At 45.4% G+C, this 27619-nt stretch overlaps 2 protein-coding genes and 1 pseudogene across 6 annotated transcripts in view; 1 reads left to right on the top strand and 2 right to left on the bottom strand.

Moving 5' to 3' along the window:
• LOC101124732 (zinc finger protein 417) overlaps window positions 1-14953 on the top strand; it is a 47721-nt gene extending 32768 nt beyond the window's left edge. For both annotated transcript variants that reach the window (XM_031004111.3, XM_031004110.3), the window contains exons 2-3: window positions 8194-8320; window positions 10000-14953. In XM_031004111.3, coding sequence (XP_030859971.1) covers window positions 8194-8320; window positions 10000-12239 — 2367 coding nt within the window. In that variant the 3' untranslated portion in view covers window positions 12240-14953. The remainder of the gene's footprint in view (window positions 1-8193; window positions 8321-9999) is intronic.
• Window positions 13065-16968, bottom strand: LOC129528739 (ubiquitin-conjugating enzyme E2 C-like; annotated as a pseudogene).
• ZNF587 (zinc finger protein 587) overlaps window positions 13065-27619 on the bottom strand; it is a 27137-nt gene continuing 12582 nt past the window's right edge. For 3 of the 4 annotated variants that reach the window (XM_063701720.1, XM_031004116.3, XM_063701722.1), the window contains one exon: window positions 13065-26260. In XM_063701720.1, coding sequence (XP_063557790.1) covers window positions 24690-26260 — 1571 coding nt within the window. In that variant the 3' untranslated portion in view covers window positions 13065-24689. The remainder of the gene's footprint in view (window positions 26261-27619) is intronic. The other variant, XR_008674035.2, reaches the window with a different exon arrangement.

Raw genomic sequence — 27619 nt, 5'->3', positions numbered from 1 at the left:
GGGTTCAAGCGATTCTCATGTCTCAGCCTCCCAAGTAGCTGAGACTAAACACGTGTGCCACCACACCTGGGTAATTTTTTGTATTTTTAGTAGAGATTGGGATTTCACTGTGTTAGCCAGGATGGTCTCCATCTCCTGACCTCCTGATCCACCGGCCTCGTCCTCCCAAAGTGCTGGGATTACAGGTGTGAGCCACTGCGTCCGGCCTACATTTTCTTTATCCATTCATCTGTTGATGACCACTTAGGTCACTTCCAAGTCTTAGCTGCTGTGAACAGGGCTGCAGCAAACATGGGAGTGCAGATATCTCTGTGATATACTGGATTCCTTTTGGTTTATACCCAGCAGTGGGATTGCTGGATTATATGCTAGCTTAATGTTTAGTTTTTTAAGGAACCCCCAAACTGTTCTCCATAGTGGTTGTACTAATTTCCATTCCCACCAACAGTGTACGAGAGGTCCTTTTCCTTCACATCCTCACCAGCATTTGTTATTGCCTGTCTTTTGGATATAAGTAAGCCATTTTAATGGGGTGAGATGATATGCATTCTCTTACGACCAGTGATGTTGAGCACCTTTTCCTATACCCGTTTGCCATTTGTATGTCATTGTCTTTTGTTTGTATTTTTGAGACAGGATCTTGCTCTGTCACCCAGGCTGGAACGCTGTAGTGTGATGATGCCTCACTGCAGCTTCGACCACCTGGGCTCAGGCTATCCTGCTACCTCAGCCTCCCAAGTGGCAGGGACCACAGGCATGTGCTACCTTGCCTTGGCTAGCTTTTAAACTTTTTTGTAGAGATGGGGGTCTCACTGGTTAAACAGGGTGGTTATAAACTCCTAGGCTCAAGTGGTCTTTCTGCCTCAGTCTCCCAAACTGCTATGATTATAGCTGGGAGGCACTGCTCCTGACTGTATGTCTTCTTTTGAGAAATGTCTATTGAGATTTTTAAATGGGATTATTAAGGGTTTTTCCTATAGAGTTGTTTGAACTCTATATATTCTGGTAATTAATTCCTTTGCAGATGGGTAGTTTGCAGATATTTTCTCCCATTCTGTGGGTTATCTCTTCACTTTGTTGATTGTTTTCTTTGCCGTACAGAAGCTTTTTAACTTGATCTGATGCCATTAGTCCAATTTTGCTTTGGTTGCCTGTGCTTGAAAGGTATTACTCAAGAAGTCTTTGTCGGCCAGGCTCGGTGACTCAGGCCTGTAATCCCAGCACTTTGGGAGGCCAAGGCGGGCAGATCACCTGAGGTCAGGAGTTTGAGACCAGCCTGGACAACATGGGGAAACCCCATCTCTACTAAAAATACAAAAATTATCTGGGTGTGGTGGTGCATGCCTGTAATCACAGCTACTCGGAAGCTGAGGCAGGAGAATCACTTGAACCTGGGAGGTGGAGGTTGCAGTGAGCCGAGATTGTGCCATTGCGCTCCAGCCTGGGCAACAGAGTGAGACTTCATCTCAAAAAAAAAATAAAGAAATCTTTGCCCACTTCAGTCTTTTTTGGTAGTAGTGTCATAGTTTTAGGTTTTAGATTTAAGTCTTTTTTAATCCATTTTGATTTTTTTTTTTTTTGAGACAGGGTCTCTCTCTCTGTCACCCAGGCTGCAGTGCAGTGGTGCGATCTCAGCTCAATGCAGCCTCTGCCTCCCAGGTTCAAGCGATTCTCCTGCCTCAGCCTCCCGAGTAGGTGGGACTACAGGTGTGCACTACTACATCCGGCTAATTTTTGTATTTTTAGTAGAAACGGGGTTCCACTATATTGGCCAGAATAGTCTCGATCTCTTGACCTCATGATCCACCCGCCTTGGCCTCCCAAAGTGCTGGGATTACAGGCATGAGCCATCATGCCTGGCCAGTTCTATTTTTTTTTTTTTTTTTTTGAGATGGAGTCTCGCTGTCGCCCAGGCTAGAGTGCAGTGGCATGATGTCAGCTCACTGTAGGCTCTGCCCCCCGGGGTTCATGCCATTCTCCTGCCTCAGCCTCCCGTGTAGCTGGGACTACAGGTGCCCGCCACCTCACCTGGCTAATTTTTTGTATTTTTAGTACAGATGGGGTTTCACCCCATTAGCCAGGATGGTCTCGATCTCCTGACTTTGTGATCCGCCCGCCTCGGCCTCCCAAAATGCTGGGATTACAGGTGTGAGCCACCACACCCGGCCAGTTCTGTTTAATTATTTTAATTTCTTTGCCAAATTTATCTGATAGAATTCTGAATTCTTTCTCTGTGTTTGTCTTGAGAAATTCCTCAAAATAGCTATCTTGAATTATCTGTCTGAAAGGTCACGTATCTCTGTTTCTCCAGGATTCGTCTTTGGTGCTTTATTTAGTTTGTTTGAGGTCACGTTTTCCTGGATGGTGTTGATGCTTGTAGATGTTCATCAGTGTCTGGGCATTAAACAGTTAGGTGTTTGTTGTGGTCTTCACAGTCTGGGCTCATTTGTACCTGTCCTTCTTAGGAAGAGTTTCCAGGTATTTGAAAGGACTCGGGTGTTGTGATCTAAGCTGAATCTACTTTAGCGGGAACCCCACACTCAGTAATGCTGTGACTCTTGCAGACTCAGAGAGCTGTACCACCTTTGTGGTCTTGAATAAGATCTGAAAGATTTCCCTTGATTGACATAACAGGTAGAGACTCTTGTTGGGTCTTCCCTCACTTTGTCCCAGCATGTCTCTGTCAGTGCTGAAGTGCCTGAAACTGGGAGTTGGGACAGAAGCACCCCTTTAGCTACCACCACTGGGACTGTGCTGGGTGAGAGCTGAAGCCAGCACAGCACTGGGTTTCACCCAAGGCTCCTGTGACCACTACATGGCTATCGCCTGTGTTCCCTCAAGGCCCTAGCCCTGTACAGTCAGCAGGTGGCAAAGCCAGACAGGCTTATGTCCTTCTCCTTAGGACGGTGAGTTCCCCAGGCCTCAGGTTGGTATACAGATGCCATGCATGAGCCAGGGATTGGAGTAAAAATCCTTAGAAGTCTACCTGGTGTTCCTTTGCACTGCAGCTGAGCTGGCACTCAAACTACAAGCTACAGCCCTTCCCACTCTTCCATCCCCTTTCCACAGGCAGAGCAGCCTCACTCTGTGGCCACCACCAGCACGGGCCCACAGGGAGTGCTGTCAGACTACCACTGAGGTTCCATTAAGGGCTAAGAGCTCTTCAGTCAGCTTGTGGTGAATGTTGCCTGGTCTGAGGCTGACTCTTCAAGACTCACCCAGGGCAGGTCCAGCAGTGTCATCCACGAGCCAAGGCCTGGAATCAGGGACCCCAAGAGGCTTCTTGGTGCTCTATCCCTCTGTGGTTGAGCTGGCAGCTGAGGTGCAAGACAAGGTCCCCTTTACTTTTTCCTCTGTTATTCTCAAGCAGGTGGGGTCTCTGACCGTAACCACCACAGCTAGCAGTGTGCTGTGTTACATCTGAAGCTGGCATGTCTCAGAGTCTCACCCAGTGCCATCGCATACTACCTGGGTACTGCTGCTAGTTATTCAGGGTCCAAGGGTTGTTTAGTCAGAAGGTGATGGGTCCTCCCATGACTGAATTCTTCCCTTCAAGGCAGCAGGTTCTGTTTTGGTCCAGAGTGTGTCTAGAAATATTATCTGGGTGGGCCTGGAATGGGTCCTCACAACCCTGCCCAGTGCCCTATCCTGTGGCTGAGGTGACATCCAAAATGCAAGACAAAGTTCTTTTTGCTGTTCCCTCTCCTCTCCTCGAGTGGAAGGAAGGAGCCACGTAGCCTGGGGTTGCATGAGGGGTGGCACAAGCACACCCTTAGCTACCTCAACTGGTGTCTCAGTAGGTTGTGCTCCCCCAACCCAACCAGGTCCCCTGGCTCGGAGCCCAGCTCAGCACAGGACATGCCTAGGGGTTGCAGTCCTTGTGGCCTCGACCGCCTTTCAAGTTTATTTAGGACTTCAGAGCCCTCCAGCCCACAGTGGCAAGGCTTGCCAGATCTCAAGTCCTGACCATTGGGGTGGGCGATTCCCCTCTGGCTGGGCTGGTCGCTATGCTTACTCCCTGGGTAGGCATCTGTTGAGTTCAGCCCAGTTTTGCTTTCTGCTATGACAGGGAAGCACTGAGTTCTGTGCAACATCTGACAGTCACTGCGCTTTCCCTTCCCAGGAGCACAGATTCTCCACAACAGGCAGGCACTGCTGGGGGATGGGGAGGAGTGGCATTGGCAACTCAAGACTCTACAGCCCCTTTTAGTGCCATTTCCAGTAATACAAAATTAAATCCAGGTACTGTGAGTGCTCATTTGATTTTTGGTTCTTACAAAGGTGATTTGTTTCTGTGTCGATAGTGTTTAAATTTGGTGTTCTGGGCCGGGTGTGGTGGCTCACGCATGTAATCCCAGCACTTTGGGAGGCTGAGGCAGGCGGATCAACTGAAGTCAGGAATTTGAGACCAGCCTGGCCAACATGGCAAAACCATGTCTCTACTAAAAATACAAAAATTAGTCAGGTGTGGTGGCAGGTGCCTGTAATCCCAGCTACTTGGGAGGCTGAGGCAGGGAGAATTAGGGAGAATTGCTTGAACCCCGGAGGCAGAGGTTGCAGTGAGCCAAGGTAGCACTACTGTACTCCAGCCCTGGTGACAGAGCGAGACTCTATCTTAAAAAAAAAAAAGAAAAAAAAAAAAGGTGTTCTGTTAAGGGTATGATGGGTGCAGCTTTCTATTCTGCCATCCTGCTCTGTTGCACCTCTCGAACTCAGTCCTTTCAACCGGAAACACTAGAGAAACCCTAAACCCTAGGCCCTAAGTCCATAATGAAGGTTGTATGGAGGTATTCCCATTTCCGTGAAACTGTGTAAACACTTAGAAGGTCAGCCTTGGATTTGGTAGCAGTATGTGAAATGCTCAGAGATAAAACTGATCAGAGTGGGGAGGTGATGTTACTTCTCTGCCTGGCTCCACAGTGGAGAAAGGAACATGGGGTTAAGGGAGGAGGAAGGAAGGAAGCGTTGAGGCTCATTCTGTCATCCAGGTGAGGTTTAATGGATGATTGTTGGCCAAGGAGATGTCGCTAGAATTGTGATTTACATTTGGTAAAGGAGCAGCTAGATTTTCTAATGCGATCGGTAAGGACATGCAAGAGGATTTCAGGTATGACACTGGGGGTTTTTTGTTTTTGCTTTTTTTTTTTTTTAGGTGGAGTCTTGTTCTGTCACCAGGCTGGAGTGCAGTAGCATGATCTCTGCTCACTGCAACCTCTGCCTCCCGGGTTCAAGCAATTCTCCTGCCTCAGCCTCCTGAGTAGCTGGGACTACAGGAGGCACACGGCATCACGCCCGGCTAATTTTTGTAATTTTAGTAGAGACGGAGTTTTTCACCGTATTGGTCAGGCTGGTCTTGAACTCCTGACCTCAGGTGATCCACCCACCTCAGCCTTCCAAAGTGCTGGGATTACAGACTCGAGCCACCGTACCTGGCAACCCTAGGGTTTTTGGCCTTAGCAGCAGCAGTGATAGAAGCTGTATCAGCTGAGATGAGCAAGTTGGGAGTAGGCATAATATAGTCACCGGGAATATAAGGAGGGTTGTTTTCATCATGCTCAGACCCTGAGATGCTTGTCCACATAGGTTGGGATATCTGGGAAGGAATTGATATTGGAGACATCCAGTGTATGATAGCTAATGTGTGGACTAAGGTGCGTTAGCCATGGGTCCCATTTTGGAGGGCACACTTCATAATAAGGTAGTAAATCTTTTAGGGAACCAGAAAGGACTGGTTGGAGGCTGAGGACTAGATGTTTTGCCTGGGTCCCTGGGTGACATTATGGCATTCATAACCTGTGTTATGCATTCACACAGGAGAGGGAGGTAAGTGACAATGAATGTAGGGTGTATCAGAGGGCATAGCTTGTCGTGGGGCAGACTTCCATGGAGATAATAGAGATGAGATGCAGGCAGAAGTACAGAAGTAATTGAGGGAAAGGTCATCATTGCTGAGGGGCTGGCAAGTGTAGCACAGAAGTGGAATAGGGTCATGGATAGCTGAAGCCACACATGGTTCTGTGTTTCTGTGGAGCCATGCAAGGAGGTCCTCACAGAATTACTTGAGACCACCGCTCCTTTTAGGATCCAATAGAATTGCAATTCTGTGGTAATATTGGATCGGTTTGAATGGGCCATACACTCTGGATGGTGTCAGCTACGATGTAGTGTAAGGCCAAAAATGAAGGCCCAGTGTGATTTGCCACCTGGATGCCTGGTGATATTGGTATGACCACTAATGGATGAGTGCAAGTTTCTTTCCCGTTTAACTCTCTTTTTATATATTTTAAATTTTTTTCCCTTGTGTGCGTGTGTATGTGTGTGTGCATGTATGTAGAAAAAGACCTTGCTGTGTTGTCCAGGCTGGTCTTGAACTCCTGGAATCAAGCAGTCCTTACACTTTGGCCTCCCAGAGTGCTGGGATTACAGGTGTGAGACACCATGACTGGCCACTTCACACTCTTAAGTAATATATCTGAACAGGTGCAGCGGCTCACGCCTGTAATCCCAGCACTTTAGCAGGCTGAGGCGGGTGGATCATTTGACATCAGGGGTTTGAAAGCAGCCTGCCCAATATGGTGAAACGCCATCTCTATTAAAAATATAGAAATTAGCTGAGCATGGTGGTACATGCCTGTAATCCCAGCTACTGAGGAGCTGAGGCAGGAGAATTGCTTGAACCCAGGAGGCGGAGGTTGCAGTGAGCCGAGATTGCACCACCCCACTCGAGCCTGGTGACAGAGTGAGACTCCGTCACAAAAAAAAAAAAAAAAAGGTAATGTATCCTAGCCTCTTAAGCCTTTTGATCAATGGGACCGGACAGAGTTCCTGTTATAGTTTGTAGTGAGTTTCAATTCCATTTTTATGTCCAGAGTTACTCGAATAAGTCAATGGCATCCTCCTGAGGGAATCAGGCCATTACACTCTCTTCATCTTACAAAGAGTGCATGCCATGGCCGTGGTTGCTCTCTCTTATCCACAATGCAACCCCCATGTGGCTCTCTGTGGTGAGTGGTGTCCCTCTTATCAGGCTGTTAATATATTTGATTTTTTTTTTTTTTTTTGAGACAGAGTTTTGCTCTTGTTGCCCAGGCTGGAGTGCAACAGCGCAATCTCGGCTCACTGCAACTTCTGCCTCCTGGGTTCAAGCGATTCTCCTGCCTCAGCCTCCCAAGTAGCTGGGATCACAGGCGCCCGACACCATGCTCAGCTAATTTTTTGTATTTTTAGTAGAGCCGAGGTTTCACATTGTTAACCAGGCTGGTCTCAAACTCCGGACCTCAGGCAATCCACCTGGCTCAGCCTCTGAAAGCACTGGGATTACAAATGTGAGCCACCGCGCCTGGCTCAATACAATTGATTTGTAGATTGCTCTTGATGACATGTGTAGAATATCAGATGTAATTTGTTTTACCAACATTATAACCCTAGGGGTAGATTTCAACCCACACTAGTTGAAGAAAAAGGAGGGAATTAAGATACTTTAAGCTGGCTGGGCGCGGTGCCTCATGCCTGTAGTTTTAGCGCTTTGGGAGGCTGAGGTGGGAGGATTACGAGGTCAGGAGTTCGAGACCAGCTTGGCCAACATGGTGAAATCCTATCAGTACTAAAAATACAAAAATTAGCCAGGTGTGGTGGTACATGCCTGTAATCCCAGCTGCTCGGGAGGCTGAGGCAGGATAATTGCTTGAACCCAGGAGGTGGAGGTTGCAGTGAGCTGAGATCATGCCACTACACTTCAGCCTGGTGACAGAGTGAGACTCTGTCTCAAACAAACAAACAAACAAAAAAAGATACTTTAAGTTGTTTAAAGGCCAGAGAGAGGCCAGTGGTGTGTGGCAGTCACCTGGGGATGGACATGGAATGTACCTGGAAGTCTAAAGAATGAGGTGCGTTCAGAGAGGGTATCTCTGCTGTGCTGAAGGTGCCACATTGGGCTTTCCATGACCTCGGCCATACTAGGGGAAGTGCCTGTCAGGAGGGGGTGGACTCTTACGTCACAACCACCACACAGATACCTATTTGTTCAACTAACTATTGTTGTTGGTGGCTGTACCCCATGACCAGTGGGCCTAGTTTCTCCTATGTTTGAGGACCTTGAGAGGAGGATGTGCGAGAGTAGACGTGTGGGAGAGATGGATTGTGATACCTCAGCATAGGGGCAGTTTGTAGTTTCATCTGTCAACATCATAACAGGGCACAGTGACTTTTGAAGACGTGGCTGTGAACTTTACCTGGGAGGAATGGAATCTCCTTAGTGAGGCTCAGAGATGCCTGTACCGTGATGTGACGCTGGAGAACCTGGCACTTATATCCTCCCTGGGTAAGTTGCTCACACTCACCCTGTGACCTGAGCTAGTCTCTGTTTTCCCCCATCTTTCCCCATTGGTAAGACTTTCTCATGTCAGGAGCATAGACACAGCTTCCTGCTTCAGTTCTATGGGTAGGTTCTTGGTTGTAGGACTGAGGTGTACATACTGCCCTACTCCTTTCTTGGAGCAGCCCCAACACCTGCTTTACTGCAGGCTCCCAGGGAGGGATTCACAGTCAGAAGCCCACCTTGTTAGTCCTGTGGATGTTTGGGTGTCCTTGTCCAGATTTCAGGTTCCTGTGTACCCACAGTCTACTTCCTTTCTCTAGCTGCTATTTTCTTATGCCTTCCTGTGGCAGGAATTGCCTTCACAGACTACATCACTGCCTATATAGACCAGAGGCTGTTCTTGCAAGACCTTCTTTAGAAATTCTCCTTGAAATACTCAGTTTTTTTCTCTCATGGGCTTTCATGGGCTGAGTTGTTTTGAGACAATGTTGGCTGTTCCCTTGTTCTGTCTTTCCCTTAGTCTGTGCATCATTCATGTCCCATGTATTTGGTCATCATTGTGGTGGGAGGCACAGTCCTCCATTTGATCCAGAAGATGCAAATGAATTCAGCCTCAGCATAATAGGCTCAGAAGGAGTGAGTCCCTAAAGAGTGGCACCCTGGGCTGGGGATGGTGGCTCACTCCTGTAATCCCAGCACTTTGGGAGGCCCTGGCAGGTGGATCATAAGGTCAGGAGTTCAAGACCAGCCTGGCCAAGATGGTGAAACCCTGTCTCTACTAAAATACAAAAAGTAGTCAGGCCTGGTGGCACATGCCTGTAATCCCAGTGACTCGGGAGGCTGAGGCAGAGAATTGCTTGAACCCAGGAGGGGAGGTTGCGGTGAGCCCAGATCGCACCACTGCACTCCAGCCTGGGTGACAGAGCGAGACTCCATCTCAAAAAAAAAAAAAAAAAAAAAAAAAAGCGGCACCCTGGAGGAGGTCATGGAGTCAGGGCTTTATTGAAAGCATACCAACAACCTGTTCTATTTTAGTAGTAGTTTTGTGGCAAGGCAAGTAGGCACACATAATTTGTCTTTTCTTCCTCATTCTTGAGAACATCACACTTGTCTACCTTATCGCTTCTACTCTTTCTTTTTTAACTTTTGACCTACTTGTACATGAACTTGTACCCTAATATCCATTCTCCTATCTAATCTTCATATCTCTGGACCCCAGATCTCATCCATTTACATACGTCACCATCTACAGTGTTCTCTCCAGTGTTGGCATAGAGATTTGTGTTAGCGAATATATATACTTTGTTAAACTCTCCTCGAGTAGCTGCTGTGTTGTGCTTGTGTTTTCCTTGGCCTGGACAAATCCCTCTCTACAGCACTCACATGTCATGAGGACATAAATTCTGCAGATGAGTGGTTTGCAGATGCAGGGATTGTAGACCCTGCCTGTACTCCCTGTGTTACATACATGGTTGTGTCCTTTAACTTATGAGGCCTCCTACATTCTGTGACCGTTATAGTCCAGTAATAATACATAGCACCATCTTCCACCTGAAGCCAACATCCTGTTCCTCCAAGTAGTTCCTTGGAGTAATTCCTCAGTTTTTCAGATACACTTGTGGGTGGTCTGTGCCTTCCCACCAGAGTTAACATGCACTTCACCAGCATTTTCTTGCTTTCAGGTTGTTGGTGTGGAGTGGAAGATGAGGCGGCACCTTCTAAGCAGAGTATTTATATACAAAGAGAGACTCAGGTCAGGACTCCTATGGCAGGTGTGTCTCCCAAGAAGGCCCACCCCTGTGAGATGTGTGGCCCGATCTTGGGAGACATTTTGCATGTGGCAGATCATCAGGGAACACATCACAAGCAGAAACTGCACAGGTGTGAGGCCTGGGGGAATAAATTGTATGACAGTGGAAACTTTCATCAGCACCAGAATGAGCACATTGGAGAGAAACCCTACAGAGGGAGTGTTGAGCAGGCGTTGTTTGTGAAGAGGTGTAAGTTGCATGTGTCAGGGGAGTCATCTGTCTTCAGTGAGAGTGGGAAGGACTTTTTGCCCAGGTCAGGATTACTCCAGCAGGAGGCCAGTGACACTGGGGAGAAGTCAAACAGCAAAACTGAGTGTGTGTCTCCCTTTCAGTGTGGGGGAGCTCACTATAGCTGTGGAGAATCCATGAAACATTTTAGCACCAAACATATACTCAGTCAGCACCAGAGACTGCTCACTAGAGAAGAGTGTTATGTGTGCTGTGAATGTGGGAAGTCCTTTAGCAAATATGCTAGCTTCAGTAGTCATCAGAGAGTTCACACTGAAAAAAAACATGAATGTGGAGAATGTGGGAAATCCTTTAGCAAATATGTTAGCTTCAGTAATCATCAGAGAGTTCACACTGAAAAAAAACATTATGAATGTGGAGAATGTGGGAAATCCTTTAGCAAATATGTTAGCTTCAGTAATCATCAGAGAGTTCACACTGGGAAAAGACCTTATGAATGTGGAGAATGTGGGAAATCATTTAGCAAATATGCTAGCTTGAGTAATCATCAGAGAGTTCACACTGACAAAAAACATTGTGAATGTGGAGAATGTGGGAAATCCTTTAGTCAAAAGAGCAGCCTCATTCAACATCAGCGATTTCACACTGGAGAAAAACCGTATGGGTGTGAAGAATGTGGGAAATCTTTTAGTTCAGAAGGACATCTTAGGAGCCATCAACGAGCTCACGCTGGAGAAAGACCTTTCAAGTGTGGAGAATGTGGGAAATCTTTCAGTCATAAGCGCAGCCTTGTTCACCATCAGCGAGTTCACAGTGGAGAAAGACCTTATCAGTGTGGAGAATGTGGGAAATCTTTCAGTCAAAAGGGCAACCTCGTTCTACACCAGCGAGTTCACACTGGAGCAAGACCTTATGAGTGTGGAGAATGTGGGAAATCATTTAGTTCAAAAGGACATCTTAGGAACCATCAGCAAATTCACACTGGGGACAGACTTTATGAGTGTGGAGAGTGTGGGAAATCTTTTAGTCATAAGGGCACCCTCATTCTACATCAGCGAGTTCACCCTAGAGAAAGATCTTATGGGTGTGGAGAATGTGGGAAATCTTTTAGTTCAATCGGGCACCTTAGGAGCCATCAGCGCGTTCATACTGGAGAGAGGCCTTATGAGTGTGGAGAATGTGGGAAATCTTTTAGTCATAAGCGCAGCCTTGTTCACCATCAGCGCATGCACACTGGAGAAAGACCTTACAAGTGTGGAGACTGTGGGAAATCTTTTAATGAAAAAGGACACCTTAGGAATCATCAGCGAGTTCACACTACAGAAAGACCTTTTAAGTGTGGGGAATGTGGGAAATGTTTTAGTCACAAGGGTAACCTCATTCTACACCAGCATGGCCATACTGGAGAAAGACCTTATGTGTGTAGGGAATGTGGAAAATTATTTAAGAAGAAGTCTCACCTCCTTGTACACCAGAGAATTCACAATGGAGAAAAGCCATATGCTTGTGAAGCTTGTCAGAAATTTTTTAGAAACAAGTACCAACTCATTGCACATCAGAGAGTTCACACTGGAGAAAGGCCTTATGAATGCAATGATTGTGGAAAATCATTTACCCACAGCTCTACATTCTGTGTTCATAAGCGAATTCACACTGGAGAAAAGCCTTATGAGTGCAGTGAATGTGGAAAATCTTTTGCTGAAAGCTCCAGTTTCACAAAACACAAAAGAGTTCACACTGGAGAAAAGCCTTATGAGTGCAGTGAATGTGGAAAATCTTTTGCTGAAAGCTCCAGTCTCACTAAACACAAGAGAGTTCACACTGGAGAAAAGCCTTATAAATGTGAGAAATGTGGGAAATTATTTAACAAGAAGTCTCACCTCCTTGTACACCAGAGTTCACACTGGAGAAAAGCCATATGAGTGTGAGGATTGTCAGAAAGTTTTTAGCAAGAAGGACCACCTCATTGCACACCAGAGAGTTCACACTGGAGAAAGGTCTTGTGATTGCAGCAAATGTGGAAAAAAAGTTACCTGAAGGTCTTTTCTCCTTGAATATCAGAGAGTTCACACTAGACAAATAAAATACATTTGGGCAATTTTGTAGCCACACCTCTTTGCTCCTTCAAGATCAGAGTTAGCACTGGATCAGGGCCTTACCAGTGTGACATGTGAGATATTTATGTAGAAATCTAGCTTCATAACACACAGGAGACTTCCCACTGCAGAAATGCCTTTTGAATGTAATGAATGCAAGAAAGCCTTCAGCCTTTTTATTGGAGCCTCAAACATTGACATGAGAAAAACACCATAGATGTATATGGAATGTTATTTCTTTTTCAGTGTAACCCTTTGAGAGTGCCACCTACCTAGATTGAATGTCATTCATTGAGCATCTGCAAAAGTTCCAAGCGTGTGGCAGCTACAGTGCATTTTTCACTATACCCAGGTACCTTGCTAGATTTTTTTTGAGACAGGTTGTCACTGTGTCGCTCAGGATGGCGTGCAGTGGTGTGTTCACATTTCACTGCACCCTTGATCTGGGCTTAAGTGATTCTGTTGCCTCGGCCTCCTGAGTAGCTGAAACCACAGGCATGCACTACCATGCTCCACTAATTTTTTTAAGTTTTGGAGAGACAGGGTCTCACCATGTTGCCCAGGCTGGTCTTAAACTCCTGGCTCAAGCGATCCTTCCACCTTGGCCTCCAAACATGCTGGGATTACAGGTGTGAGTTACTGTGCCTGGCCTTTTTTTTTTTTTTTTTTTTAACTTTTAATTTCTGATCGAGTCACAGAAGGATTTGTTGAGTAGCTTCAGCACTTCTTCCTTTGTCATTTTTTTCTGTCTGATAAGTCATGCCATGGACGTTACCCATTTTTATCCCAGAGGCCTCTTACGTTGACTTGAAAAGATGGACTATGTCTTTCAGAGATCTTGTGGGTATCACATCAATCTTGACAAATTTTCTACCCTCCAAGTCATGATCCTGAGAACAGCTTGCCTCCCATTTCTCCGGTTTGTGCTATTATGAAGGCCTTATTGTTTCAGCCTTCTTCAATCTTGAGGGTTGTTGTCACTGTATGGGTGGTTCAGAAACAAGTAGGTCCTGTTACTATGAAGGGGGTCACAGCTTTTGTTGGCATAGCTAAACTTTGTGGCTCATGGAACAGTATGAATGTAGAATGTAGCTTTCTCCACTTGTGGACTGCTTTGCATAGCTGCCAGAGGCCTCCAAAGAAGAACTTCAGGGCTTTGTGGTCTTTATCTGTAGCATGGATACTAAAATTTGTGGGTTCATAAGTCAGCTGGATACAGGGCATTTTTTTGTGACAATTTCTGGCGTTTTTTGAACAAGACAAAATTCTTTTACGAGGTATATTGCATTGTACTTGGTACGGCTGAGGGAAGTCTGTTGCCCAGCTCTTGCAATGCAGACACATGCCCTGATATCCAGAATTCTGTAGGATAACATCACAGATTGTAATGCTATCAGGTGAAATTATAATTTTATAGAATTACTTTATTTATAGGCAGTGGAGGAGACAGAATAATGTAACTGCAACTCATGTCTTTTTTTTTTTTTTTTTTTGAGGCAGAGCCTCGCCCTGTTGCCCAGGCTGGAGTGCAGTGGCATAATCTTGGCTCACGGCAACCTCTGCCTCCCAGGTTCAAACGATTCTCCTGCCTCAGCTTCCTGAGTAGCTGGGACTACAGGCACATGCCACCACACCCAGCTAATTTTTGTATTTTTAGTAGAGATGGGGTTTCACCATGTTGGCCAGGCTGGTCTCGAACTCCTGACCTTGTGATCTGCTGGCCTCAGCCTCCCAAAGTCCTGGGATTACAGGTGTGAGCCACCACATGCAGCGTAATGCATGTCTTTTAAAAGGGCATCCACAGTGATCCAGTCACTACGTATATGATGAATATGCAGATACAGGAATTATCAGGACTTCCATAATGATGAATGTTGTATTGTTGAGGCCATTGTCAGAGGAAATAATCTAAAGGTTTTGTGAATTCCTGTACTCATTCTGGGCTGTTCTTCTCAAGGTCATTCCTGCATTAGCAGGAGGAAGATGATAGGGAGAAGGGAGATCTCAGTTCAGTGATGTGGCCTTTGTGACCAGCCAGCCAGTTAATGAGGTGGAAATGGCCTTAGTGCCACATCAATATTTGCTACCGTGGAGGCTAGTTTTCCCACTTAGGGCATGAGAAGAATTGGTGTAGTCAGTATAGAGTTGCCAAACCTATTTTCCAAAAATAATGGTAAATCTATATTTTTCTTTTGAACTGCATTTTTTTATTATTATTATTATTTATTTTGAGACGGAGTCTTGCTCTGTTGCCCAGACTGGATGGAGTGCAGCGGCACGATCTCTGCTCACTGCAAGCTCCGCCTCCTGGGTTCACACCATTCTTCTGCCTCAGCCTCCCGAGTAGCTGGGACTACAGGTGCCCGCCACCATGCCCAGCTAATTTTTTGTATCTTTACTAGAGACGGGGTTTCACCATGTTAACTAGGATGGTCTCGATCTCCTGACCTTGTGATCCGCCTGCCTTGGCCTCCCAAAGTGCTGGGATTACAGGCATGAGCCACCGTGCCCAACCTTTTTTTTTTTTTTTTTTTTTTTTTGAGACACAGTCTCACTGTCACCCAGGCTGGAGTGCAGTGGCATGACCTTGGCTCATTGCAACCTCTACCCCCTAGGTTCAAGCAATTCTCCTAGCTCAGCCTCCCATGTAGGTGGGACTGGAAGCATGTGCCACCATGCCCGGCCAAGTTTTGTATTTTTAGTAGAGACGGAGTTTTGCCATGTTGGCCAGGCTGAGCTTGGACTCCTGACCTCAGGTGATATGCCTGCCTCAGCCTCCCAGAGTGGTGGGAATACAGGTGTGAGCCACTGCTGCCAGTCTGAAGTATATTTTAAAGCTGTGATGAGTTATAAATGACATTCAGTAAACTATGCATATTTAAGCTGTAGTATGTGATAAATCTTGAGTTTCATATAATCCCATGAAACCATTAACATAGTCACAATAATGAACTTAACACCTTTATATTTACCTGGAACCTTTTTATAAAGGCTTTCTTTCTGTTCTCCAGACAACCAATGATTTACTTTGCTGTACAGTAGAGTACTTTCCATTTTCTGGAATGTTAGATGAGTGATGTAATAAAGTGTTTCCTCTTATAATCCCTGGGTGCTCTCTCGTATCATTTTTTTTGTTTTTTAATGACCAAAATGTTTTCTTTTTGTCTTTTTTTTTTTTTTTTTTTGAGATGGAGTCTTGCTTTGTGCCCAGCCTGGAGTGCAGTGGTGCAATCTCAGCTCACTGCAAACTCCGCCTCCCGGGTTCATGCCATTCTCCTGCCTCAGCCTCCCGAGCAGCTGGGACTATAGGCACCCGCCACCACGCCCGGCTAATTTTTTTGTATTTTAGGAGAGACGAGGTTTCACCGTGTTAGGCAGGATGGTCTCGATCTCCTGACCTCACGATTCGCCTGCCTCGGCCTCCCAAAGTGCTGGGATTACAGGCTAGAGGCACCACACCCAGCCCAAAATGTATCTATTTAATATTCATCACAAGGGCTCCACCAAGGCTTAAATTAAAAGACAAAAGAAAAATAGTACCACAGCTCAAGATACAGAGTTCTACACAGAAATCACGGAAAGGGCAGACCATCTAAGGAAAAATTAAAAAGACAACACAAGGATAGGCTGGGCAGCCTGGGTCAGAGCTCCTGGCTGGTGACCTACTTTGAGTAGCTTTCTTGCAGGTACTTCCTTATTTTTATTTTTATTTATTTATTTATTTGTTTATTTTTTTTTTTGAGGCAGAGTTTCACTCTTGTTGCCCAGGCTGGAGTGCAATAGCGAGATCTCGGCTCACTGCAACCTCCACCTCCCAGGTTCAAGTGATTCTCCTGCCTCAGCCTCCCGAGTAGCTGGGATTACAGGCATGCACCACCACACTTGGCTAATTTTTTTATTTTTTAAAATAGGGATGACGTTTCTCCATGTTTGTCAGGCCTTGGACTCTACGTCAGGTGATCCACCCACCTCGGCCTCCCAACGTGCTGGGATTACAGGTGTGAGCCACTGCGCCTGGCCCTTGCAGGTACTTCTTAAAGCCATGGGGTTTTCCCAGAGCTTGGTAGCATGTGTGTTCAAAGGGCTATCAATGTTGAGTTGTCCTAGCAGGCACTGGATAGAGAGCAGGATGGTCCTGATATCATACAGGGCAGACCACTTCTCCTTCAGGATGTCCAGGCATATGTTACCCTGGGTGTCCACGTTAGGGTGGTAGCAGGGTGTGAGGAACTTCACTGTTGGTGCATCGTAAGGGTGGGTAGTCATTGAGGAACTCCAGCAAGAGCTTATACCTCAGATCTTCATACACTGTGCCAGCTGCTTCATGGATGGTGTCCATTTGATAAGGCTTTCAGGGCAGGCAGAAATTCTTTTGTCACCAGGCATCATGAGGGTCATCAGCTCCTGCTGTAGCCTTTTGCCTACAGGGCCCCAGGCAGTAGGGCTCAGCTCCTTTATGGGCGGTGGCGACACTAACAGTGGCTGGGTCAAAGTTTTGTGAGGCTATCTGGGTGGCACTGGCAGAGAGACAAGAACTCAGAAAATCTGACTGCATCTGTGATCATCATGTTTATTTTTTATTTTTATTTATTTTGAGACGGAGTCTTGCTCTTGTCACCCAGGCTGGAGTGCAGTGCTGTGATCTCGGCTCACCACAACCTCTGCCTCCTGGGTTCAAGCCATCCTCTTGCCTCAGCCTCCCGAGTAGCTGGGATTACAGACACGTGCCACCACACCCGGCTAGGTTTTTGTATTTTTAGTAGAGACAGGGTTTCTTCAAAGTTGATCGGGCTGGTCTCGAACTCCCAACTTCAGGTGATCCACCCACCTTGGCCTCCCAAAGTGCGGGATTACAGGCGTGAGCCACCGCACCTGGCTGAAAAATAATGCGGTGGCTCTGGCCAACATGGTGAAACCCCGTCTCTACTAAAAATACAAAAATGAGCCGGGCTTAGTGGCACACACCTGTAATCCCAGCTACTTGGGAGGCTGAGGCAAGAGAATCACTTGAACCCAGGAGATGGAGGTTGCAGTGAGCCGAGATCACGCCACTGCACTCCAGCCTGGGCGACAAAGTGAGGCTCCATCTCAAAAAAAAAAAAAAAAAAAAGGAAATAGTTTTAAGTTCTCCCATCCAAGTAGTAACCAGGCCCGACCCTGCTTAGCTTCCGAGATCAGACGAGATCGGGCACGTTCAGGGTGGTATGGCCATAGACGGAAAGTTTTAAGTTCTCAGTCAACTTCAACTGAATGGTTAGTGGTCAGTTTTGTAATCACAATGACATTCTTGCAAACAAATACAATGTGTGGCATCTCTCTTTGATATACTGGATAGTTAAAAATTGTTTTAAAGTTTTGCCTAATATTTTATGATTTATCTCAATGTAATCTGTATAAGTAGTAAAATTATAGATGACTCCTTTCCTTTTTTTTTTTTTTTTTAAGACAAGGGTCTAGCTCTGTTGCCTAGGCTGGAGGGCAATGGCATGATCACAGCTTACTGCAACCTCTGCTCCTGCATTCAAGCGATTCTCGTGCCTCAGCCTCCCAAACAGCTGGGATTACAGGTGCATGATACCACATCCAGCTAATTTTTGGATTTTTAGTAGAGACAGAGACGGTATTGGCCTGACTGGTCTCGAACTCCTGTCCTCAAGTGACCCACCTGTCTTGGCCTCCCAAAGTGGGATTACAGGCATGAACCACTGCACCCAGCCTAAATGACTACCTTTTATGTTGCACATTTTAAGTAATTTTTGTCATTTCCATCTTGGGTTGTTTTTTTGTTTTTTGAGACAGAGTCTCGCTCTGTCGCCCAGGCTGGAGTGCAGTGGCATGATCTTGGCTCACTGCAAACTCCACCTCCTGGGTTCATGCCATTCTCCTGCCTCAGCCTCCTGAGTAGCTGGGACGACAGGCACGTGCCACCACACCTGGCTAACTTTCTGTATTTTTAGTAGAGATGGGGTTTCACTGTGTTAGCCAGGATGGTCTCGATCTCCTGACCTCGTGATCCGCCCACCTCGTCCTCCCAAAGTGCTGGGATTACAGGTGTGAGTCACTGTGCCCGGCCGTGTTGTCACTTTTAATGTGCTTTGGTTTTAATTTTCTGTAGAAAAGTAAAACAAATTTTTCCCTTTAAATTTAATCCTTGCTTTTAATGACTTGTGCACCCCAATTTACTAAGAAAATAAACCATTTAAAAAATAATCTTGAGTTGGGCATAGTAGTTTATTCCTGTAATCCCAACACATTGGGAGAGAGAGGCAGGCTGTTGACTTGAGCCGAGGAGATTGAGACCAGCCTCGGCAACATGGCAAAACCCTGTGTCCACAAAAAATGCAAAAATTAGCCAGGCAGGGTGCCTGTCTGTAGTCCCAGCTACCCAGCAGGCTGAGGTGGCAGGATCACTTGAACCCTGGGGGTGGTCAAGGCTGCAGTGAGCCATGATCATGCTACTGCATTCCAGCCTGGGCAGCAGAGCAAGATTCTGTCTCCAAAAATAACATAAAAATCATGTATATGTGTGTGTATACACATATATACGTATATATGTGTGTACATATACACACACACATATATGTATATATATATATATATAAAATGCCTTTATGTGTAGACTTGATTTAATTTTCAATTTTATGTGAAGCATAAATTGAGCAGTTTTTCTATCTCAATTTTTAATCTATTTTAACATTGTATTACATTATCTATTATTTTCTCTCCAAATTGATAAGCAACGTACACCCCTCAGACATGGACTGTGATTTCTTTTTTTTTTTTTTTGAGACAGTCTTGCTCTGTTGCCCATGCTGTAGTGCAGTGCCACGATCTCAACTCACTGCAACCTCCGCCTGCCAGGTTCAAGCAATTCTATGCCTCAGCCTCCTGAGTAGCTGGGATTACAGGTACGCACCACCACACCCAGCTAATTTTTGCATTTTTAGTAAAGACATGGTTTAACCATGTTGGTCAGGCTGGTCTGGAACTCCTGACCTCGTGATCCACCCACCTCGGCCTCCTGAAGTGCTGGGATTACAGGCATGAGCCACCACACCCAGCCAGGAAAGTTCTTCTTTATAGATTCTTTCTAGCTATGTGTTGAAAAGAGAATTATAATCATCTAAAGAGGATTAATTCAACACTTAGGGAAAGTAGAGGTTAGCAAGAGGAAGTTACTTCTCTTAGAGTATGTGATTCAAAGGAAAAAATGTGCCACATCAAATATACATGGACTGGCTAAACATTTCTAGGTACATGTCGATTTGTAAGCCACTGTAAGATTCAACACAATGAGGAAATTACTGGTGTAATAAAAATAAACATTAGATTGATGAAACACAGTAAAATAATTTCAAACAGGAAAGAGGTATGAATCTTTTGTACAAAAAGTTTGACATATATTTAATTCACATACAAGCAGGAAGATTAACTTCATAAGAGAATTAACAAAAGTTGTATTAATTCAAGACAAGAGACTGCAGAGACTAAAATTGCTTAGTACTGAAAGTTTTGCTTATATAAACTGTAGTTTATGGAGAAAATAAAGAATTTTTTTGTTTTTTTTGAGGCAGGGTCTCACTCTATTCCCCAGGCTAGAGTGCGATGGCACCATCTCGGCTGATTGCAACCTCCATTTTCCAGGAAGGCTCTTTAATTCCCCCTGATTACAAAGGTTTTGTGTGAACATAATTTGGTGTAATAAAAAAAAATTTACACCACAAGAGACAAACATACTCTTCACTGTGTGTGGTCATAATTTGTTTGAACAAGCCCTTTTAAACTTCTAGATATCATTGAAACTCCTATGTTGATTAAAAATCATCAAAGATCTTTCCAGTGAGAAGGATGAAAACTACTACTGAGAATGAAGTATCACTATTTCATGTATGTGCCTGTATGTGCTTATATAACATGCTGTAATACAAGGTGACATTTAGGGGTTGAGACTGTTAACATCTGACTGTACCTTGCTATTTGTAATTTACAATCTTTTATTCACATTTCTCAAGTGCCATGCCTTTAGGTGCCTATACATCATGCTATCATAGGATTTCTAGGGATAAGCGGGGTGCGGTAGCAGATACCTGTAATCCCAGCACTGTAGGAGGCCGAGGGGGGTGGATCATGAAGTCAGGAGTTTGAGACCAGCCTGGCTAACGTAGTGAAAGCCCATCTCTACTAAAAATACAAAAATTAGCTGGGCGTGGTGGAGGGAACCTATAGGCCCCAGCTACTCGGGAGGCTGAGGCAAGAGAATCACTTGAACCTGGGAAGCGGAGGTTGCAGTGAGCCGAGACCATGCCATTGCACTTCAGCCTGGGTGACAGAGTGAGACTCTGTCTCAAAAAAAAAAAAAAAAAAATTTTTTTTAGGGATAATATCTAAGCCCATATAACATGCTGTTATAAAGTTATAAACATTTATGGATTGAGATTTTTTTTTTTTTGAGATGATTTGTCTCTCTGTCACCAGGTTGGGGTGCACTGGTGTGATATTGGCTCAGTGCACCTTCCACCTCCCAGGTTCAACCGATTTTCCGGCCTCAGCCTCCCGAGTAGCTCGGACTACAGGCACCCGCCACCATGCCCGACTAATTTTTGTATTTTTAGTAGAGACAGGAATTCACAATATTGGCCAGGGTGGTCTTGAACTCCTGACCTTGTGATCCGCCCACCTCAGCCTCCCAAAGTGGTGGGATTACAGGCCTCAGCCACCACACCTGGCCAAGATTCTTCATATAGCTGATTATCTTGCCATTTCTAACTTACAATCTTTTATCCACATTTCTTAACTTTCTTTTGTTACACTAAACGGGACAGGAAGTCTTAACTCTTGTATCCACCAAGCATGTTAGGAAAATAACAGAGATTCCATTAGCAAATTAAGCTCCCCAAAAAACACAAATACATATCTAAAAAATGTTGCAAAGACACGAAGTGGCCAGGGCGTGTTGGCTCACGCCTATAATCCCAGCACTTTGGGAGGCTAAGGCGGGCGGATCACGAGGTCTGGAGATCGAGACCATCCTGGCAAATACAGTAAAACCCTGTCTCTACTAAAGAAAACAATACAGGCCAGGTGCAGTGGCTCACGCCTGTAATTCCAGCACTTTGGGAGGCCGAGGTGGGTGGATCACGGGGTCAGGAGTTTGAGACCAGCCTGACCAACATGGTGAAACCTGGTCTTTGCTAAAAATACAAAAATTAGCTGGGTGTGGTGGCACGCACCTGTAATCCCAGCTAATGAGGTGGCTGAGGCAAGGAGAAGTGCTTGAATCCAGGAGGTAGAAGTTGCAGTGAGCTGAGATTGCGACACGGCACTCCAACCTGGGCAACAGAGCAAGACTCTGTCTCAAGAAACAAAACAAAAAAATTAAGCTGACGTGGTGGGCGCTTGTGGTCCCAGCTACTCAGGAGGCTGAGGCAAGAGAATGGCGTGAACCTGGGAGGTGGAGTTGCAGTGAGCCGAGATCATGCCACTGCACTCCAGCCTGGGTGAAAGAGTGAGACTTCTCAAAAAAAAAAAAAAAACACAAAGTGTCCACTCAATAACTTTGATTGAAACTGTCTTCATGTTCTTCACTTTACAAATATAAAGCTGTTACAGTGGACTTTGTGAGGTTCCATGTTTTTGGTAAGCCATAAGAGGAAGAATAATTCAGAGAGGAAACAGAGATTCTAGGCAGCCCTCAGGGAAGGTGAGGAGGTGGCACCCTGCCTCCGGGTCCCTCAGAATGTCCCATCTCCCTGTCAGTATCAGTGTCCCAGATAATCTTCTTCTGATTGGGACATTTCCCTGGGAACAGTGGTTACTTGCCAAATTCACATTTATGGCCAAAACTGTGGCTGCAGTGTCGACATTCATGCAAGTGGGGAAATGGGCATGTGACCCCTGAAAAAAGATTCTGGATTCCATAATCTCACCTTGCTGGCAAGAAACTGCCATTTCAGCAGAAAGTGCAATGACAGTTTCTGCACAGGGCTTGGAGATTATCTCTAGAAAAGAGCTTGGAGTGAGGAAATTAGTTAATGTGGATGAATGACGTTACCCATGGAGAACGACATAAGTAGCTAGAAGACAAAAGCCTCAGAACACATAAATCTCAATGGGTATTGAGTAGAGGACTCAGAGCTCTGAGATAATTGGAGCTCATGGCTATCCTAGAACTTGGATAACATCAAGTTCTTGTTTCTATAAAGTGTGTATCCTTTCCATATGTGAGAACTCTGAGGAAATACAAACTTGGAACAAAAGAAATAGTAAGGTAATCTTAGAAAGATGTTGAAAAGAAAGCTATGGTGGCATCTTAACTGTTTCACTGCCTGGCAATCTATATGTATTGTCACTTTGGGACGCTCATGATTCCACATGAAGTGGATAACCAGCTCATAGTTCTTGTGGTACTGAAAACCAAGTATTCAGCCAGGTACAGTGGCTGACACCTGTAATCCCAGCACTTCGGGAGGCCGAGGCAGGTGGATCACTTGAGCTCAGAAGGTAGAGAGCAGCCTGGGTAACATGGTGAAACCCCATCTCTACTGAAATAAATAAATAAAATTAGCCAGGTATAATGGCACATGCCTGTAGTCCCAGCTACTCAGGAGGCTGAGGCAGAATCGCTTGAACACAGGAGGTGGAGGTTGCAGTGGGCTGAGATCATGCCACTTCACTGTAGCTTAGGAGACAGAGCTAGACTCCATCTGAAAAAAGAAAAAAAAAGAAAACCAAATATTCCTTGCAGCAAAGTGACATCACTGAAGAATGAATGAAGTCCAACATACGTCTTTGTTATTTCATTATTTTTAAATATCTTAATGAAATGGGAAATAGATAAAATTCATTTTAAAAAACAAGCCTACAGGTGAGGCCAGGCAGGGTGCCTCATACCTGTAGACCAAGCACTTTTGGAGGCCTAGGCAAGTGGATCACCTGAGCCCAGGAGTTCGCGATCAGACTGGGCAAAAAGGTAAAACCCTCTCTACAGAAAATACAAAAGTTATCCAGTTGTGGTGGTGCATACCTGTATTTCCAGCTACTCTGGAGGCTGAGGTGGGCAGAGTGCTTGAGCCCAGGAAGCAGAGGTTGCAATGAGCTGAGATTGTGCCACAGTACTCTAGCCTGGGAAACAGAGTGAGACTTTGTCTCAAAACAAAAAAAAAAAAGCAAAACATAAACCACTGACTCAAAAAGTTATAACCACTTATTAAAATAATAAACAATTTCAAATACTAACCGTACTCCCTCTTGGTAAGATAGAACAGAAATTCTTGGACACTGATGGTAGATAGATATACAAACAAGCAATAATTTCATTCTTAAGTCATAGTTTGGCATTGCTTAAAAAGTTGTACATTAGGCCAAGCACAGTAGGTCACACCTCAGAAGCTGAGGCGGGCAGATCACTTGAGGTCAGTTCATAACAAGCCTGGCCAGCATGGTGAAACCCCATTGCTAATAAAAATTAAAAAAAAAGTTATCCAGGCATGGTGGTGCACACCGGTAATCCCTGCTACTCGGGAGGCTGAGGCAGGAGAATCAGTTGAACTTGGGAGGCAGAGGCTGCAGTGAGCCGAAATCATGCCACCTAACTCCAGCTTGGGTGACAGAGTGAGACTCTGTCTCAAAAAAGAGTTGTACTTTAATCTATCACGTGACTCAGGCACTGCACACCACCAGATTACCGTAGTGAAACATACCTACATGAACAACTGCATTCAAATATAGCAGTTTCATTTATAACTGACAAAAACAAGAAGCATGTCATTCTTTTTTCTTTTTGTAGAGAGAAGGTCCGGCTATGTTGCCCAGGCTGATCTCTAACTCCTGGCCTCCAATGAACCACCTTGTCCTCCCAAAGCATCAGGTTTACAAGCATGAGCCACCATGCCTGATTCAGCATGTCATATTCTAAGCAATACGAAAAGAATGAAGGCCAGGTGCAGAGGCTCATGCCTGTAATTTCAGCACTTTGGGAGTCAAGGTGGGTGGATCACTTGAGGTCAGGAGTTTGAGACCAGCCTGGCCAACATGGTAAAACCCCATCTCCACTAAAAACACAAAAATTAGCTGGGCGTGGTGGTGTGTACTCATAATCCCAGCTACTCAGGAGGCTGAGGCAGGAGGATTGCATGAACCCGGGAGGCGCAAGTTGCAGCGAGCCAAGACTGCACCACTGCACTCCAGCCTGGGTGACAGAACAAGACTCCATCTCAACGCAAAGTCGCTTAAGACCGAGGACAGCAGACATTCTGGTGTTTCCCACATTGACAGCACTCATAAGGCCTTTCTCCTGTGTGAACTCTGATGATGAAGGAGGGTAGAGCTTCGCTGAAATGTTTTTCCACATTTGGTGCATTCATAAGGCCTTTCTCCAGTATGAATTCTTCTGTGTTTAATGAGACTGGAACATTCAGAAAAGGATTTTCCACATTCACTGCACTTGTAAGGCTTTTGTCCAGAATGAACTCTTTTATGAACATGAAGCGCAGAGCTGGAAAGAAATGATTTACCACATTCACTGCATTCATACGGCCTTTCTCCAGTGTGAATCCTCTGATGTATAGTCACGCTGTGCTTATTGCCAAATAGTTTCCCACATACCTCACACTCATATGGCCTTTCTCCAGTGTGAACTCTCTCATGAACAAGAAGATGATACTTCCTGTTAAATAATTTCCCACATTCCCTACAATTGTAAGGTCTTTCCCCAGTGTGAAGTCTCTGGTGTTCAGTGAGGTGGGATCTGTACCTAAATGATTTCCCACATTCCTTGCACTCATAGGGCCTTTCTCCAGTGTGACCTCGCTGATGGTGAACGAGGTTGCCCTTTTGACCAAAAGATTTCCCACATTCTCCACACTTGTAAGGCCTTTCTCCAGTATGAACACGCTGATGGTTAATAAGGCAAAACTTCTGACGAAAAGATTTCCCACATTCCCCACAGTGATAAGCTCTCTCTCCAGTGTGACCTCGCTGATGTTGAATGAGGTTACCCTTTTGATCAAAAGATTTCCCACATTCTCCACACTCATAAGGCCCTTCTCCAGTGTGAACACGCTGATGGCTAATAAGGCTGCCCTTCTGACTAAAAGACTTCCCGCATTCCTCACAGGGATAAGCTGTCTTTCCAGTGTGGACTCGCTGATGTTGAATAAGGCTGCTCTTTCGACTATAAGATTTCCCACACTCTCCACAATCATAAGGTCCTTTTCCAGTGTGATCTTGCTGATGATTACTGAAGCTGACATATCTGCTAAAGGATTTTCCACAATCACTGCACACATAACATCCATCTCTAGTGAAAAGTTTCTGGTGTGGAATAACTGAGTGTTTGGTGCTGAAGGCTTTTGTGCGTTTTCCACACCTGTAATTAGTTTTTCCCTCCTGAAAGGGTGGGCCATGCGTAGTTTCACTATCTGTCTTCTCTACAGGGTAAGCGGCGGCTTCTTGGCATAATCCTGAACTGGGCAGAACGTCCTCCCCAAACTCGCGGAAGACAAATGGCTCCTGTGACACCCTGAGCTTACGTTTCTTTACAAATGATGCTTCTCTGACATTCTTTCTGTAGAATTTCTCTCCAATATGCTGCTTCTGGTGGTGATGAAGGTTTGCAGTGTCATCCAAGTTTTTTCCACATGCTCCACTCCTGTTCAGCTTCTGCTTGTGATGAGTTTCCTGGTGGTCAGCAAAGTGAAAAACATCCTCCAAGATGAGGCCACACATTTCACAGGGGTGAGCCTTCTTAGGAGAAACACCTGCCCTAGGAGTCCTGCTCTGAGACTCTCTTTGTACAGAAATGCTCTGCTTACAAGGTGCCTCCTCATCTTTTGATCCACACCAACAACCTGAAAGCAAGAAAATGCTGGTCAAGTGCAAACTACCTCCGACGGGAAGGCACAGCCCACCCACAAGTACGTCTCACAAATTAAGGAATTAATCTATAGAAATATTTGCAGGAACACAATGTTGGCTTCAAGTTGAAGATGGGGCTGCTGGCTGGGCATGGTGGCTCACACCTGTAATCCCAGCACTTTGTGACGCTGAGGCGGGTGGATCACCTGAGGTCAGAAGTTCGAGACCAGCATGAACAACATGGTGAAACCCCATCTCTACTAAAAATACAAAAATTAGCTGGGTGTGGTTGTGGACACCTGTAATCCCAGCTACTCGGGAGGCTAAAGCAGGAGAATCATTTGAACCCAGAAGGTGGAGGTTTGTAGTGAGCAGTGATTACGCCACTGCACCCCAGCCTAGACAACAGAGCGAGACTCAATCACAAAAAAAAAAAAAAAAAAAAAAAAAAGATGGGGCTTCTTAGAATTCCTGGGGTATAAAGGTCACAGAATCCAGGAGGCTTCATGATGTAAAGAGCACAAGCATATATGCAACACAGGGAGTAGAGGCAGGGTCTACAGCTCCTCCCTCTACAAACAAGTTGTGTACAGGACCTTATCTCCTGATGACATGTGAGTGCTATATAGAAGAATATGGGCCGGGCATGGTGGCTCACTCCTGTAATCCCAGCACTTTGCAAGGCCGAGGCGGGCAGATCACCTGACGTCAGGAGTTCGAGACCAGCCTGGCTAATATAGTGAAACCCTGTATCTACCAAAAATACAAAAAGTCAGTCAGGCATGGTGGCATGTGCCGGTAATCCCAGCTACTTGGGAGGCTGAGGCAGGAGAATCGCTTGAACCCAGGACACAGAGGTTACACTGAGCCGAGATCATACCATTGCACTCCAGCTTGGGCAATAAGAGCAAAACTCTCTCTCAAAAATATACATATACACACACACACATATATATATACACATACACACATATATATACATCTATATATATATAGAAACATGTGAAGACCAAGAAAACATGAGTACAACACAGCAGAGAGTGGTCATGGATGGTTTAACATAGGGCATACACTTCCTAATACGTAATCAATACACCAATATCAGAGACAACTGCAGATGAAAGCACAAGAAAAATGGGTGAGATGTGGAGTCCAGAAATGTGAGTATTAGTGCTGGGGTGGATATCACTGCAGAAATGAAAAGGTACAGAACTAACACATGTGAAACTCTCAACAATGGGGAGAAAAAGACAAAACAGTGTGTGCCTACTCATATTGCCACAAAAATACTTGGCAAATATAAATGGTTTCTGGTATGATTTGGATAAACCCCTGAAGTCATGCCCTCCCCC

Source organism: Gorilla gorilla, chromosome 20 (genome assembly GCF_029281585.2).
Source record: "Gorilla gorilla gorilla isolate KB3781 chromosome 20, NHGRI_mGorGor1-v2.1_pri, whole genome shotgun sequence".
Lineage (NCBI taxonomy): Eukaryota > Metazoa > Chordata > Mammalia > Primates > Hominidae > Gorilla > Gorilla gorilla.
The sequence above is the reverse complement of the archived record's forward strand: the minus strand, read 5'-3'. Positions and strand labels throughout refer to the sequence as shown.